This window comes from Miniopterus schreibersii, assembly GCF_964146895.1.
Source record: "Miniopterus schreibersii genome assembly, chromosome: 11".
Classification (NCBI taxonomy): Eukaryota; Metazoa; Chordata; class Mammalia; order Chiroptera; family Miniopteridae; genus Miniopterus; species Miniopterus schreibersii.
The window spans coordinates 45,316,655-45,331,801 of NC_138111.1; the positions used below are offsets into that span (position 1 = coordinate 45,316,655).

Here is a 15,147-nt window from a genome sequence, read left to right on the forward strand (position 1 = left end):
AGCTGACTTCTCATCAGAAACTCTATAGGCCAGAAGGAAATGGCATGAAGTATTCAAGGTAATGCAAAACAAGGATCTGAAACCAAGACTACTCTATTCAGCAAGGCTATCATTCAAAAATAGATGGTGAAATAAAGAGCTTTCCAGACAAGGCTAAAGGAGTTTATCATTACCAAACCAGCATGGCAGGACATGTAAAAGGGGCTGCTGTAATAAGAAGAAATAGAGAGAGAAACATAGGCATAAAGAATTAAAATTGCAATAAGTAAGGACCTATCAATAATAACCTTAAGGACTTTAAGGGAGAGATCAACATTCATAGAAGTGGACTTGAACACCCCACTGACTTCACTGGATAGATCTTCCAGACAAAAAGTCAACACAGAAACAGTGACTCTAAATGGCACACTAGATCAGATGGATTTAATTGATATTTACAGAACATTTCACCCCAAAGCTGCAGAATATACATTCCTCTCAAGTGCACATGGGTCATGCTCAAACACAGACCACATGCTAGGGCTCCTCTACTACGAGCCCTTCATTGTCACCTTCCAGTTTGGCTGGGCTGCTACAGATAGCCCACCTCAGCCTCATCCCCAAGCTCATCACCAATTACCACGATTAAGGTAGAGCCCACGGCTCTACCTACAATTTCAAGGCTGAAATCCTATCAAGTATCTCAGGTCACAACAGCATGAAATTAGAAATCAACTACAGTAAAAACACTCAAAAACATTCAAACACATGGAGGCTAAATAGCATATTATTAAACAATGAATGGGTTACCTATAAGATCTAGAAAGAAATAAAAACCTTCCTGGAAACAAGTGAAAATGAACACACAACAACTCCAAACCTATGGGACACAGAGAAAGCAGTACTAAGAGGGAAGTTCATAGCACTACAGGCCCACCTCAAAAGGCAAGAAAAATTTTTAGTAAACTATCTAACCCTAAAACGTAAATAATTAGAAAGCTCCCCTGTGAAGCCATACAGACCAGGGCTTTTGTTTGCTGGAAGTTTTTTTTATTACTGCTTGGATTTCATCAGCTGTTATTAGCCTATTCAGGTATTCTGATTCTTCCTGATTCAGTTTTACATAATCTCACTGTATGCAATCTAATAAACAAAATAGACTGAGGAACAAAACAGATCCAGAGACATAGAAGCATGGAACAGACTGATGAATCTCAGTGGGAAGGTGGGGGTGGGGGAGTGGGTGGGGAGAGATTAATCAAAGAATTTATATACATATATGCATAACCCGTGGACACAGACAACAGTATGGTGAAGGCCTGGGGGGGTGGTGTGTGAATGCGGCTTGGAGGGATCAATGGGGAAAATATAGGGGGATATCTGTAATACTTCCAACAACAAAGATAAATTAATTAAATAAATAAATGAATAAGTAAATAAATAAATTCCTTAGCAAGCAATCAAGAATATCCATAATTAGCCCCAACCTACCTTTCTAGACTTATCTGCCACTACAGCTCCTCATCATCGCCCTATACTCTAATCATTGGGTAAAAACTGTTTCTCTGGAATACTCCGTACTCTTCTGACCTATACCTTTGTTTCTGTTTACCTACCACCTTGAAGGTATAATGTCACATTTATCATTGTTTCCACAGGGCTTTACCTATCATATAATAGTTCAAGTAACTATTTAATGAACTCAAGTTTGCCTATCAATATTCTACCCACCCTCCAAAACTTTAACCTCTAGAATGAAATCTAATAAAGTATTTTTCAATCCCAGCTCCCTCCTCCCCCCTTGCAGTTACAACTTCTTTGTACTCCCCTAATACTCTATAATAAAGCTCACCACAATAGTCTTCAAAGTATGCACCCTTGGAACATAGTTATTTCATGAGCTGAACCAAGATGTACCACCATGATTATTTTCTCCCAACTTGGGGGGGGGGGGAACTAAGGTACTAAATACAATCTTTTCAATCAAGCATTTCCTCCCATAATTTTACAAAGCCTTTTGGACCCCCTAACAAAAGAAATAATATGATGCAACTAAATATATCAATTATTTTATGATATTCTGCAAATAGTAGTATGATTTCCAGATGTTCTGACAATGGAACAAGTCTGAGAATGAATCAGTTTTAAGATAGTTTACTTTTTATCATAATTGTGTATGTACCATCTTTTAAACCTCTTGACAGAAACTGCTTCCCCAAGTCCTAGCAGGTACTCAATAAATGTCTTGTTAAAATCCCTCATCCTTTCATGACTGCACTTAAACATTTTCTGAATCTTCTCTAAATAACAGGGCTATTTTTTTTTTTAAATGGCAACTATAGCCCAGCCAGCATGGCTCAGTGATTGAGCGTCCACCCAGGAACCAGGAGATTATGGTTTGATTCTGGTCAGGGCATATGCCTGGGTTGTGGGCTCGATCTCCAGTAGGGGGCGTGCGTGAGGCAGTTGATGAATGATTCTCATCATTGATGTTTCTCTCTCTGAAATCAATAATAATAATAAAAAAGAATGGCAGTTATAACAAACAGAACTACATGGAGTTTCAAGCTCTAACATTCTGTAGTTCTGAACAAGGGACAAATCCAGATTCTATTACCAAAGGTCCCCAATTTCTAAAGATTTACATAAAAAAGACAGAATTACAGAATCCAATGGGGGTGAGGAGAGTTAGATTACTAGGGAAAAAGAAACATCTTGTTAAAATTCCCAATTAATTTCTGAGTTTTGATCTTAACTGAGAATAAGCTAGTCAGCAAAATTCAAATTTAACTCAGGAGGGGATTAAAATAGGTCTACAAAATTCATTCGTATTTCAATTACTACTTTTACTTGGAAATCTCTATTTTAAAATTTTTGAGGTTTCATGATGCTTTTGCACTCTCATCCCCAAGAAAAATATTCTACCAACTAAAAAGCAATGATAAAAAATAACCTTTAGTTCTATTTTAAGAAAGCTTTTTACCCATGTACCATTTAACAGCAACTTAATTCAGAAATGAAAAATAATTTTAACAAATATATATTACATTAAAGCTTATTTTCACCAAAACATTATTTTAAGTGGCCAAAATAAAAATTTTAGGTTCAGCTCTGTTGGGGTCACTGGTGATGCCTCTTCTATAACTACAACCTTTTAAAACTAGAAAAAGCCATCTTCTAACTATATAGCAATATTCTTAAAGCTTTCAAAATATTTTAAAATTTAAAAGCTTTCAAAAAACATGATCATTTAAAATTTGCCAGAGGCAAAAATTCTTATAACAGTTTGACAGTTTCTAAAGCTTTGTGCATAACTTCCTAACTATGAAGTATTCTCTATTCCTTTCTACTTAGATTTTTCTCCCTATTTTAATGTTAATTGATATTTATCTTAGTTGCTTCAAATAAATGAATGAGATTCTTTCTAGAAATATAACTCTCTTGAGAATAGATATGTTGTCTGTTTTAGTTCATTATATTACAAATAATATATATAATCTAGTTCTATATTACTAATATATATTTATATGTGATTATAAACGATATACATAGTGCTATTAAAAATGCCACAAAGAGCAAGACAAAAATAAAAATTAAAAAGGATAAAATGAAATATACTGAAGTTGTAATGTTTTCTTTCCTCACCCCAACCAATCATCCTTCATATCTCCTGGGGTGCAGACACTACTCTGGAGACCATACTGTAGCCATACAGAAGTACCAATAGTTCCCAGAAACTGTATACTATTTCATGCTTTGCATTCACTGCAGTTCAGCATTCTGGAATGTCCATTTCATACACTCCAAAAAAAACCCCAATAGCAATATTCAACTTCAAGAATCAGTTCAAGTGTAAACTTTTATATGATATCTTGTAACTACTATATTCTCTTTCCCCTTTATCTTTCTTCTCAATTGCCATCCCCAGTATTCTCCCCCTCCCCTTCAGATTTAGGTCTCTTCCCTCTTAAATTTCCCTGTACCTGGTCTATATGTCCATTACAGACTCATCTTTTTTAAGTCTCTGTTTCCCTACTCAACTGTAAACCATTTAAGAGCAGAGAACTTATCTTTTGATCTCAGGGATTTGAATGTCTAGCTCTGGCAGATAAACTCTCACATACAATCAACTAATCTAGCCTAACACTCTCATAGCACAGATGAAGAAATTGAGATTCAAGTCATATAATGAGTCCAAAGTACTAATGCCATTGGGCTGCTCTACAATGATAATATAGCATCCTTTTTACCTAAGATAACTCGTTTCATGCTCACTAACAGGCTCACTAGTATATAAAGTAGATGTAAAGCTCTTCTTAGTGTAAATTTGAAAATAAGAGTTAATTCAACAAATATATACCAGAAGACAAGAGAAAACTTAAATAAGCCCTGGCTGGGTAGCTCAGTTGGTTAGAGTGTCCTCCATATACACCAAGGTTGTGGGTTCAATCCCTGGTCAGGACACATACAAAAATAAACCAAACCAATGAATGCAAAATAACTGGAACAACAAACTGATATTTCTCTCTCTCCCTTCCTCTCTCTCTAAAAATCAATAAATAATTTTTTTTAAAAAAACACTACTTAAGCGATAATATCTAAATGATTGTTTTTTTATTAGTAAAATATCACATACCACTTATTTACAAATAAGGTATCTGAGTCATCTATTTGCTGAAAATCATATTCATATGGAGTCTATAGCATGCTCTGGAACATCTATATATTTTAACTGCATACTGAAGAGTTGCAACCTATGCTTTTTCTCAAAGTTGTGTCCACTCAAAGCATTTATTGAGTAATAACTCAGATTTTAGGCTAGTACATAAAAAGAAATGATTTCCTAGTATCAACAAGTGTGATCTTGCAAAATGTTTACATACACGAAACATTAAAAAAGTGAGACTCAAAACTTTTATCTGTTTGAGACCATCATATTACTTTTTGCTACTAAAATGCAAGAAATTTATCTCTCTTAGACTAATAATATCAGAAATATATTATGTTTACAAACAAAAGAATGTTACAAGTTTAATTTCTAAGTATGGATGCTATTAAATCATATCAGAATGAGCTTAGACACTGGGAATGATTCTAAGTATTCAGAAATTTACCTTTATGTGAAAGAGAAATAGTCTCCCTGCTCTGTTATGGGACTTGAAAAATTATTTATTATACACACAATGCTTTTGAAAATACCTGTAATTCATTAAAATCTATATGCTACTTCTTGGCATTTTCATACAGTCAATCTCTTGCCTCATTCTAAATCCTGTTTCTAGCTGTAAAATTGTCTGCTTGGATTAAATCTATGGTTCCTTCCAGTTCTAAAATCTTATGACATCAATTTGTAGTATATTTTATTACTTAAAAATAATAACATGTATGGATTGTTTTTTATGTTGGTCATAACTACAAAGCACTGTGGAGTCAAGGGTAACAAATACACTAAAAAAGTATTAAAAGTAATTTACAAAGCAAATTTGTGAATCATTATTCTGCTACCAAATAATTCTATTTTATGAAAGGATTCAAGAAAAGGTTCCTTAGTTTAAATACAGCTTCCCTAATGAGTCAAGCATTGTTAACTACTGTTTTCAATGAAAGAAGTCACTGATTGTGGTGAAAACAGCATATAGAAGTCAGTGACAAATTAGATTATTTTAATATTACAATTGTAAGTCAAGGGCCAAAAAATTAACACAACTTTTCAGGAGCTATTCCATAAAAACACTGTACAATGCCCAGTTTCAGATATGAGGAAAATATTCATTTTACTCAACTACTACTATAATGATAAACATTTATATTGGGCTCACTATGGGACGGGCACTGTTGACTTTACATTTAACTCATTTAATCCTACAACAACCCTATTAGGTAAGTACTATTATTATCTCCATTTTACAGATGAGGAAACTAAAGCTAAATAAGTTCACTTCAGCTAGTAAAGAGTCAAACTACTACTCAACTGTTTCCAACAACAGTCAATTACTTTTCTATTCCTAAAAAACTGCCACTTGAGAAATTAGTTTGGCTTGTACAAATTTTATAATTACGTTTATTTCAGTGGCTTCCATTAATTCCTCTCACTAAATTAAAATAACTGACTGGATATATGGATGGAGTACACCAACAAACAGCACAGTGTCACCTGAATTGCCAATGATTTGTGGTAGAATAAACACAAATATCTAAACGTACTAACAATTTTGTGTTGAAGCACCCACTATTGGAAAACTTCAGTCTCCTCAGATGAAGCTGAGACGAAAAGATCAGGAGTACACCAGAGTAATCATTAACCACTTAATAACTCCATAAATCTCCGATGGCCGACATGGGTAGAAAAACGATACTATTATTTTTTTAATGACTGGGAACAACCACCTTTTACATGACCTAAAATTATTTCTCTAACGATATTTCATCCTTAAACCTTTTTATACTGTCTTGCTAAACTGTCTGAAAGTTACGGATCCAAATTCCATCCCCACTAAAACTTTTCCTCTGCCTACCCCTATAATTCTTCCGACGGGCACCACTTCACTTTCCACCTACAAACTTTACCTGCTCTTAGGCTCTGGCCTCGGCTTCCTTCCCAGCTTCTTTTCATCTGGGTGCAGGGCTCCTCCACCAACACCTACCACACCCCTGCGGGCCCCCGCCCAGAGAGGCTGCTCCTCCCAGGGTTCTCCAGCACCGACTCAGCACCTATCAGCTACGCCCCCCGGCCCCTGGCCCAACCCATCCTCGGACACGTGCGAGGGTGTGTTTGTGTCAGTCAGCCAGTCCCACCTGGGACGCGGCTCACTCACCGAGAGAGAAGCGCCAACTTCTGCTCCAGCATCATCTCCAGTTTCTGGCCCTGTCTGGAGATCCAATGGTCCACTCCATGGAGGCGGTAGCACGTCTCCAGCATCGACCTGAAGTCCGCCACGAACTCGGTGATGCCCGCGTACTGGCCGCTACTGAACTTCTCCTCCATCTTCAGCAGACACATGCCCAGCCCGGGCTGCTGCGGGAGGGATCGACTGCCCCGGCTCCCGCAGCGCGGCCCCTCAGCCACCTCCTCCTCCCTGGTGGCAACGCCCCCCAAGGGCTGCAGGAAGGGGGCGGTGAGGCCCCGGTGCTTCTCCTGCAGGAACTCGCCCAGGATGCGGTATCCCTGCTGCAGCTCGTAGTTCAGCTCCTGCTCCTGGCAGCCACCACTCCCGACCACCATCGCCTCCTCCTCCTCCTCCTGGTCGTCCGCGTCTTCCCGCGACGAGGCACTCCTCCCTCGGGTCGGCCCTGAGGCCGGGGCCGCCGCTGCCACCTCCTCCTCGTCCTCCGCCGCCGGTGGCGGCCGCTCCTCCTCCCCCGCGGGCTCCATCTCCCCCGGCGTCTGGGGCACGCTCATGCCCCGGGCAGGCCCAGGTTGGGCGATGTGGAGCTGCCGCTCGAGGCGCCGGGGGACGCGTGAGCGCGGGCTGCTTTCTCAGGGCTCAGCCGCACCGCGCAGCCCCAGCCGCATCGGGCCTCGCTCTCCTCAGCAGCCGGCTGGGCTCCGCGCGTGCGGGGGTCTCGAGCTCGCCGCCAGTGGGGCGGGGTTACATGGCGCGCGGGGGATGGGGGAGAGAAGAGGAGAGCCTAGGTGCCCTCCTCTCCCCTCCCCCCGGCGGCGGCGCGCGCGCGGCTCTCGCCTGCCTCACCCCTCCGCGCCCCGCCCGCTCTTCACCCGCCAGGCCCAGCAGGGCCGCCGCGGCCTCGGCGCCCCACCCCCTCCCGGGCCGGCTAGGGGACTGGGAGGGGGCGAGGACGAAGGAGGGGGTTCTCTCGCCTCCCCCGAGCGGGCCGCAGCGGAGGGCCGCGGCGGGTCGGGCTCCTCCTCCTCCTCTCCCTCACACCCCTCCCGCCCCTCTCTACCTGCAGGGGACCGGGGAAAGAGGAGGCGGCGCGCGGACCGAGCCGGGCGACAACTGTCAGTTAGAAGTCCCGCGGGGCGGGGTGGGGGGGGAGAGGGAAAGGGAGGGGCAGAGAGAAGAGGGAGGGCACTCAGGTCCCCACTCCCCCCCACCGCTGGGGAGAGCTGTGGAAATAGGCGAAGAAAGAGGCACCGTAGCTATCCACGGTGCGCATGCGCATCAAAACAGCCCCACCCCCTTCACGCCCGCTCTACGCGACAGCGAGCATTTAGGCTTAGCTACAGGTCCCGAGTTCTGGTAGGTTGTGCGGGCCAATGATGTCATCAGCTTGTAGACGACAGTAAGGGCGGAGTGGAGAGGGAAGCGAGGCGCCTGCGCAGCTTTACTCAGTACCCGCAGAGAGGGCAAAGGGATTTTTAAAAGCAAGTACTGCAGAAGGGTATTTCTTTTGCAAGAGACCCTTACTGGCCCTAAAAACTAAAATTAATCCAGAAGGGGCTTACTAGATACTTTTTTAAATAGCAAATTAAAAGCAAGGCACAAAATGTAAATCCTATTCTGTAAAATTTACATTTTATTTGCACACAGCCTCCCCCTTGTGACTGCTGGGTTTTCCAATTATGCATATAAAACTAGAATTTTGAAAAGTTCAAGAACTCGACTAAGTGAAACATGTCCACATGCAAGAGAAAAGGAGATGATTTGTAGAACTTGGATTGCTGAAACTCCTGTCTCTAGTTAACATCGATTCCTATTTTGGAAACCTCGTTTTTTTAAAATGAAGAAACATATTCCCACATTCTTGATTCTTGAGATCTGCCAAGAATAAAGGAAGGGAATGGAACCCCATTTTAAAAATATTCTTGGGACTAAAAAGTTTTAAGATATTTCAAGTCTAGGCTATATATAGCATTAGTTAGCTGTTAAATAGTCATTACCGTGGCGTTACAATCTCACGACACATTTTTAAATTACTGTTTAGATGTCTAAAATGGACTCATCCTTCACATTAATTTACATATTGCTTAAAAGTAAATGAGCAGAAAGGAGCTAATGGTTCCATAAAGCAGACATTACTATTTTCTTGTGTTCTACTTGAAAGATGCACATAATACTATTTAGAATGAAAAAATAAAGCATTTTTTAAAGTAAAAGCTATATAAATAAATAGTCACATCATTCTGACACAAGATTCTCATTAATGTGGACCTTTTAAAGACATTTGCAATTTATTAGGTACTTACAGCATTCTCTCCTTGGAGCCTATAGGATGTACTTCAGCTCACAGGAACAAAAGCAACTGGCAACCAAAAAATGGGTCTGACTGGACATCCCTTATTTCCTTTGACAAAGCCCAAGAATCTGAATCCACCCTACACCAGCAAATACCCCCTTCCTCTTTAGCCACCAACCCTATTTCAGGACTCTCAGATATTTGCTTGCATTTATTGAACCCTATACTAAACACTTTATATTCTTACCTCCTTTAATTCTCACAACAATCCTATCAGCTGGGTATTATGTCTGTTTTACGGATAAAGAAACTGATGCTTAAGTTAAGAAAGTAGTTTGCCAACTTTCAAATCTAGGTCTGTCATACTTCAAAATTTTCCAGGGGCCTAATTCCTAGTCATATGGCAGAATTTCCAATTCTGCATGCACAAGAGTGTAGGAAATTGCAAGAAATGTTGATCAAGGGCTTCTTGATTAAGGAATATTAAGATAAAGAAGTATGGCTGAGTTGAAGGAACCTCAGTTATAGGTCATGAAGAGGCCAAGATGTTTCGATCAGGTCCTTGAACCTAAAAAATATATGTTGGTTGTAGGTAAGTTAGAAAATAGTTTCAAGAAAAATTGTCCTCGAATCCCACTACTTAGAGAAAACCTCTATTAATACTTTGTGGTGGTATTTTTCTATTTATTCATCTATACTTTTTTATCTTAAATAAACTTAAAATTGTGACTATACTGTACTTAATATCCTTTTCTTTTCCCCCCTCATTAATAATAAATAATTGTACAGAATGGACAGGAATTACATACCTTAAAATCTCCCCTTCATAACTCTGACCACAATGGCCTAAATGGCCTGCTGATCTGAACTGGTAGGGAGTGAATGAGGGATATTCTAATGTAAAAGGAATCCCAAACTATAAAAAAGAACACAGTACAAGTACAAACAACAGCAATAATAGCTACCATTTATTCAGCACTTATTAGTACTTGCTAAAAAGTTTACATACACAGTACTCACATTTAACACCAGGGAACCATGACATGTATTTATTTTTAAATTTTGGATCAATGATTTGCTGAGTAGAAAGCTCTTTTCTACCTTACAAAAGCTCGACATTAAAGACTGACATTCCAATTAATATAATTAACCCTAGATTTCTAGATCTGTTTTCTTATAATGTACATCTACATGACTGGTCTCAAAGCTGTTTCCCTTTTCATGTTTAAAGATAAAATTAAACTTGCTTCCCTTTCATTTTCACAATAGAATACTCTTTAGTGCTACTACAGAATCTATTAAGAGCTGCTTCAAAATAGAAATCTACTTAAGCCACACTTTAAATCAGGACTACTCTTTTGTTGAACTGCTTTGCAGGGGAAAAATAGCATATATACACAATACAATAGTCTGCTCAAACACATAACATTGATTGACTCCCACAAAATTTATTACTTTCCATTTGTCAAACACTGTGTTATCATATATGTTACATGCTACCAATGTTAGATGTCAAGACACCCTTTTCAGTAAACATGATTCCTAGAGTCCTGGATAGTTTAACAAATAGAGACCAGCCTGGCTAAGAAAATTCTAAAGTTCTCATAACTCTCAGCTGGACACCATGGGAAGTAGAATGTGAATGTTTTACCCAGTTCTGAGGAAGGCATTATGAAAAAACTCATAGACATAGAGAAGACTCCCCACATCCACTGCAATATCTCAAAACTCTGTCCCAATTTCAGCATCCTCCCATTACCATGAAAACCAGGAACATTATCAAGGACAAATAAGCCTGCCACTATATTCTTACCCATAATTCCAAAGATGTTTGTCCTGTAAGTTCTATCCTAACTTTGTGAGTTCTTAGCATCTTGTGATAGGCAGCATGACGTCTTGAAGCCAAGTATAATGCCTGCCCAGCATCAATAATTGAAACAAATAGCAACGATTTATATACTTCACATTAACTAGGGAAAAGGTGACAAACATTCTAAGACAATGGAAGCACAGGTTATCACCAGGATCTGTGTTTAGGAGATAAAACATGCAAGGTGAACAGAAAGCTATAACACTGACTAATCCTGGAGAAACATGGGGAAGGAATACAAACTGCTTAGCAGGAAAGAACGGTTCTCTCAATTATAATGGAATCCATTCATAACACTTATTTGGAGTTACTTTTATGGTAGATGATATTCAAGTGATATTCAAGTGCTTCAAGCAAAATTGAGCAACTCCTGTAAGGCTTCCTGATGTTCATCATCAAGTTGGGATATACATTCCAACCACAATTCTTCAGAAGTCTGTACCTGACGCACAACATTAGCTAGGCGTTTGGCACAAGGATCTTCATAGTTGATAGTCTCATTAATTTTTCCTTCTGCAATTATACTGATTATTTTGGGAAGATTGGAATTATTTGGACCGAATACAACTGGGTGGTTACTTTCAATTAAGTCACAGAGAAAACTCAAAGTCTGAATAGCTTCCTCTTTATCCTCATGCAGTGGAAGCCATGACAACCAGTGTGGAAGAACTTCATCTACATTTACACAGTTAGGCTTAAACCTCAAAATCTTACCTACTGCTGAGATACAGTTCTCTGTAGCAATGACATTTTTTTTGGTTTTGGAATTTGCACACTTAATAACTTTTACCAGCAGTGGAACAGCTTCTGAACATAGAGAACGATAATCATCTCCACCAAACTGTGCCATAACACCCAGGCCATAAGCAGCAGCTTGCCTGACTTCAGGGTTGTTATCTCGCATATTTAGTAGCATTGGCCACCGAAAATATTCTACATATTTAAATGAGGTTGGACTACAGTGCTCTATAATATCATCAAATATGCACAATCCCCACTGTCTGTCTGGCCATGGCCTGCTAGAACAAATTAGATTTACAATTAAAGGAAGCAGCTGTTCAAACCATGGTAAAATCTTTTCCTTGTAAGTACTAAATAATGAGTGCAAAATATCTGATACTTTGGTCAAAATGTAAACATCACATTCATCCTCATCTTGCAAGGACATTTCAACCTGTTGGTCATAGTTTTCTTCCTGTCTTTTAACCTGTCTCAATTCTTGGTTTTTAAAGTGCCCTTCAAGTTTTGCTTTCAATATTTCTCCCAGTTCTTCCAAGTGTTCATCATTAAGGCAGCCATCTCCCATTACTTCAATGGACTTTGCAAAAGAACTCATTATTTCTGAGAGTACATCTGTATCAGGTTCGGTCCCAATAGCCTTGATTAAGGGATCACATATGAATTGCCACATCTGTGCAAGATACTCTGGGCCACGAATTCTTGCACATTCCAGGAGAAAAGGCATGGACTCAGCTGCTGCCACTCGAACATTGTCATGGAAATAAAATTTCAGTAAAGGAACCATCAGCTTTACAATTTGTTCTGTATATTCCACAAGTCCTTCCCTTAATTCCTTAGCATAGTAAACCAACATCTGGCAAGCAGTTGCTTTTGCTTCAAGTCCTGAAGTTTTAATTCCAAAACTTTGCTGGTCTCCAAGATTTACAAATTGCCAGCCATCATCATCACTCATATTCTCCACATCCTGTGTGTCTAAGAGAGCAACATCGGGTTTAGCTGAAGCAGTCTTAATAAGAGGCTCAATAACCAGTGGAAGGTACTGTTGAAAATCATTTCCAAGAATTTTACACATTCTAGCCCATGCTGAAACCACGTAAGAAGTCTGAGGGTCATCATCTTCCATATTATTTAAATCTGATTGTGTCTTCAACAATAGCTGCATCACATTTGATGCATCTTGCATAAATTTTTCCTTTCCAACAGCAAGACCAACATGGCTAATGCATTCAATAGTTTTTCCTTTCAGAAGCTTGAGTTCCTTTTGAACAGCAAGCTCAACAATGTGTTTTAGTGATGGCATAAATATATCATAATATGGGACAAATTTTTCTTCTATTGTATCTGCAACTGAGGCAATGGTTGTCACAAGCTGTTCCAAAGCCAACTTAGTTCCATTCCGAATCAACTCTTGAAGTTTAATCACCAAAATGGAATGTATATTTCTCACCATACTATCCAAATATAGAACTAACAATGATTTGGGACAGTCTTCAATAAAAATAACAAGTGCAGAAGCCGCATGTGATTGCACACGCTGATTACCTTGATTTTCCATGGTACGCAACAGAGCTGCAATCACTGTTTCATGGAATTTCTTTTGGAAGTTAGGTGCAAAATCTGTAGCCATCTGTCCAAGTGTAGTACAAGCTGCAGCCCTCACCCTTGGATGAGGATCCTGAAGAAAAAGCAAAACAGAGTTAACCATTTCATCTAGAATTGGTTCCATTTGCTGATGGCATCCTTCTCCAATGGCAGATAAGGCCATTAATCCAGCATGTCGATATTTCCAGTCAGGGCTCTGAAGCATCTGCATGATATGCTCCTTAGTGATTGGCAAAACAAGTTTTCCACCGAGCCCACAAGCCAGTCTGTCTAGTGCACTCTCAGCAGCAACTGCATTGCTGTCAAAATCATCTTCTTCCATTTCATCAGCATTTACCCAGTCCTCATCGTCTTGTAGATCAACCATCATTCCTAATATATGAGGAATCGCCTGTGCAATAATATTTGTATGTTTTTTCAACATTGGGGTTGCAGTTTCAGACAAGGTCACTATTACTTCAAGGGCCAGCTGGCGTTGCAGATTACTAAGTCTAGAGTCTCCACATAACTTCAGACTCAGCTGCAGAGTATCTTCTAAGTAAGGACCCAAGTATTTAGGTACAGTATCTGCAATCTCAACAAGGGATTCTAGCACTGAGTCGTCATCCTGGTAGCATGAGTCATTCACAGCCTGTAAGATTCCAGGAAGCAAGTCTGCAAAGTCTTTGAAAAGAGCAATATTATTCTCATTGGCAAGTACAAATGCAGCTGCAGCTCTAGCGGATAACGTCCTGATTGCTGGATGTTCTTGATCTTGAATACACTGGTCCAACAACCGTTTGATGATATCCAAATCATGCCGCTCTTGGTTCCCAAAAATCCCAGGAAAGTGCCAGAAAACGTGAAGTGCAACTTCCCACAGAACCACATTTTTAGAGTAGATTGAATCAATAAGGAACTTCAGACCTTCAGGCCAGTGGTTAGTGCCATCCTCGTCTATCAAATTCCTAGCCAGCACAGCAAAAATATCACAAAGTTTTTTCCTCATACTAGCATGTGTTTCTAACTTAACAGCCAGTATCAGTTCAATCTTGACGTCCCTCTGAACATCAGAAGGCAAATTTGGATAGACTTCCTCAAACCCAGAGGACAAAAGCCGGCGGAGCAGTGCGGCAGCCATTTGTCTCACCTCATAACCTGCTCTTCTGTTTCTGACGGCATCTAACAGGAATGTAGTCTTACACAGACCTGGGATATTCTCATAGATTTCCTCTGCCTGCCTCCGCACCATACAGCTTGGGTTGATCAGGTTCTTCAGAAGCTGGTAAAACTCTTGCTTTCCCGACACGGTCGCCGGTACGCCTGCAGCCCCGGTCGCCGCCATCGCGCTCTGTCAAAGCCACCGCGACCGGGAAGCAAAGAAGGGGTCTGCGGCTCCGGGCAGTGACGCAAGCGAGGCGCCGGCGGGGTGGGCGGGGCCGCTCCGCGCGGCGCCGCCGGGGGTGCTGGGCGGGCGCGGGGAGGCGGGGGGGGGGGAGCGGGGGAGCGGGGGGGCGGGGGGGCGGGGGGAGCGGGGTAACGGGGGGCGGGGGGGCGGGGGGGGGCGGGGGGGCGGGGGGGCGGGGGGGGCGGGGATTCGTAGGAGCCGGTTGTTGGCGGGCGGCATCCTTAATCTGTATTCCAGTCCAATAAAAGCGCACCTGCAGAGGGGGAAAAAAATAAAGAAGATTATATTGATTGTGTTAGAATGGGATTATGGGTGATTTCCCCCCTTTATTTCTAATCTCTATAGTTACCCTACCCTATAATTTTAAAACAAAGTACATTTTGAAAACCGGCTGAAAGAAGCCGATCACAAAAGGTCGCATACTGCATGA

The 15,147-nt window shown here is 40.8% G+C and overlaps 2 protein-coding genes across 7 annotated transcripts in view; both read right to left on the reverse strand.

The window, feature by feature from the left end:
• Positions 1-7,461, reverse strand: part of BRD10 (bromodomain containing 10) — an 83,023-nt gene extending 75,562 nt beyond the window's left edge. For all 3 annotated transcript variants that reach the window (XM_081152355.1, XM_081152354.1, XM_081152353.1), the window contains exon 1: positions 6,795-7,461. In XM_081152355.1, coding sequence (XP_081008481.1) covers positions 6,795-7,378 — 584 coding nt within the window. In that variant the 5' untranslated portion in view covers positions 7,379-7,461. The remainder of the gene's footprint in view (positions 1-6,794) is intronic.
• A 2,611-nt stretch (positions 7,462-10,072) lies between these two features.
• On the reverse strand, positions 10,073-14,705 carry RANBP6 (RAN binding protein 6). Of its 4 annotated transcripts, XR_013999924.1 has the most exons (3): positions 14,519-14,705; positions 13,271-13,403; positions 12,626-12,700 (listed from the first exon to the last, which is right to left on the reverse strand). XR_013999924.1 is itself a non-coding variant. In XM_081152358.1 (2 exons), exons 1-2 carry the CDS (start codon positions 14,652-14,654, stop codon positions 11,337-11,339), a joined length of 2,262 nt encoding a protein of 753 aa, XP_081008484.1. In that variant the 5' UTR covers positions 14,655-14,705; the 3' UTR covers positions 10,073-11,336. The 4 variants fall into 4 exon arrangements, 3 of the variants coding, with proteins under 3 accessions (XP_081008484.1, XP_081008483.1, XP_081008482.1); XM_081152358.1 differs by having other exon boundaries at positions 10,073-13,403; positions 14,460-14,705; XM_081152357.1 differs by having other exon boundaries at positions 10,073-12,700; positions 13,271-14,705.
• Between the last annotated feature and the right edge of the window lie 442 nt (positions 14,706-15,147).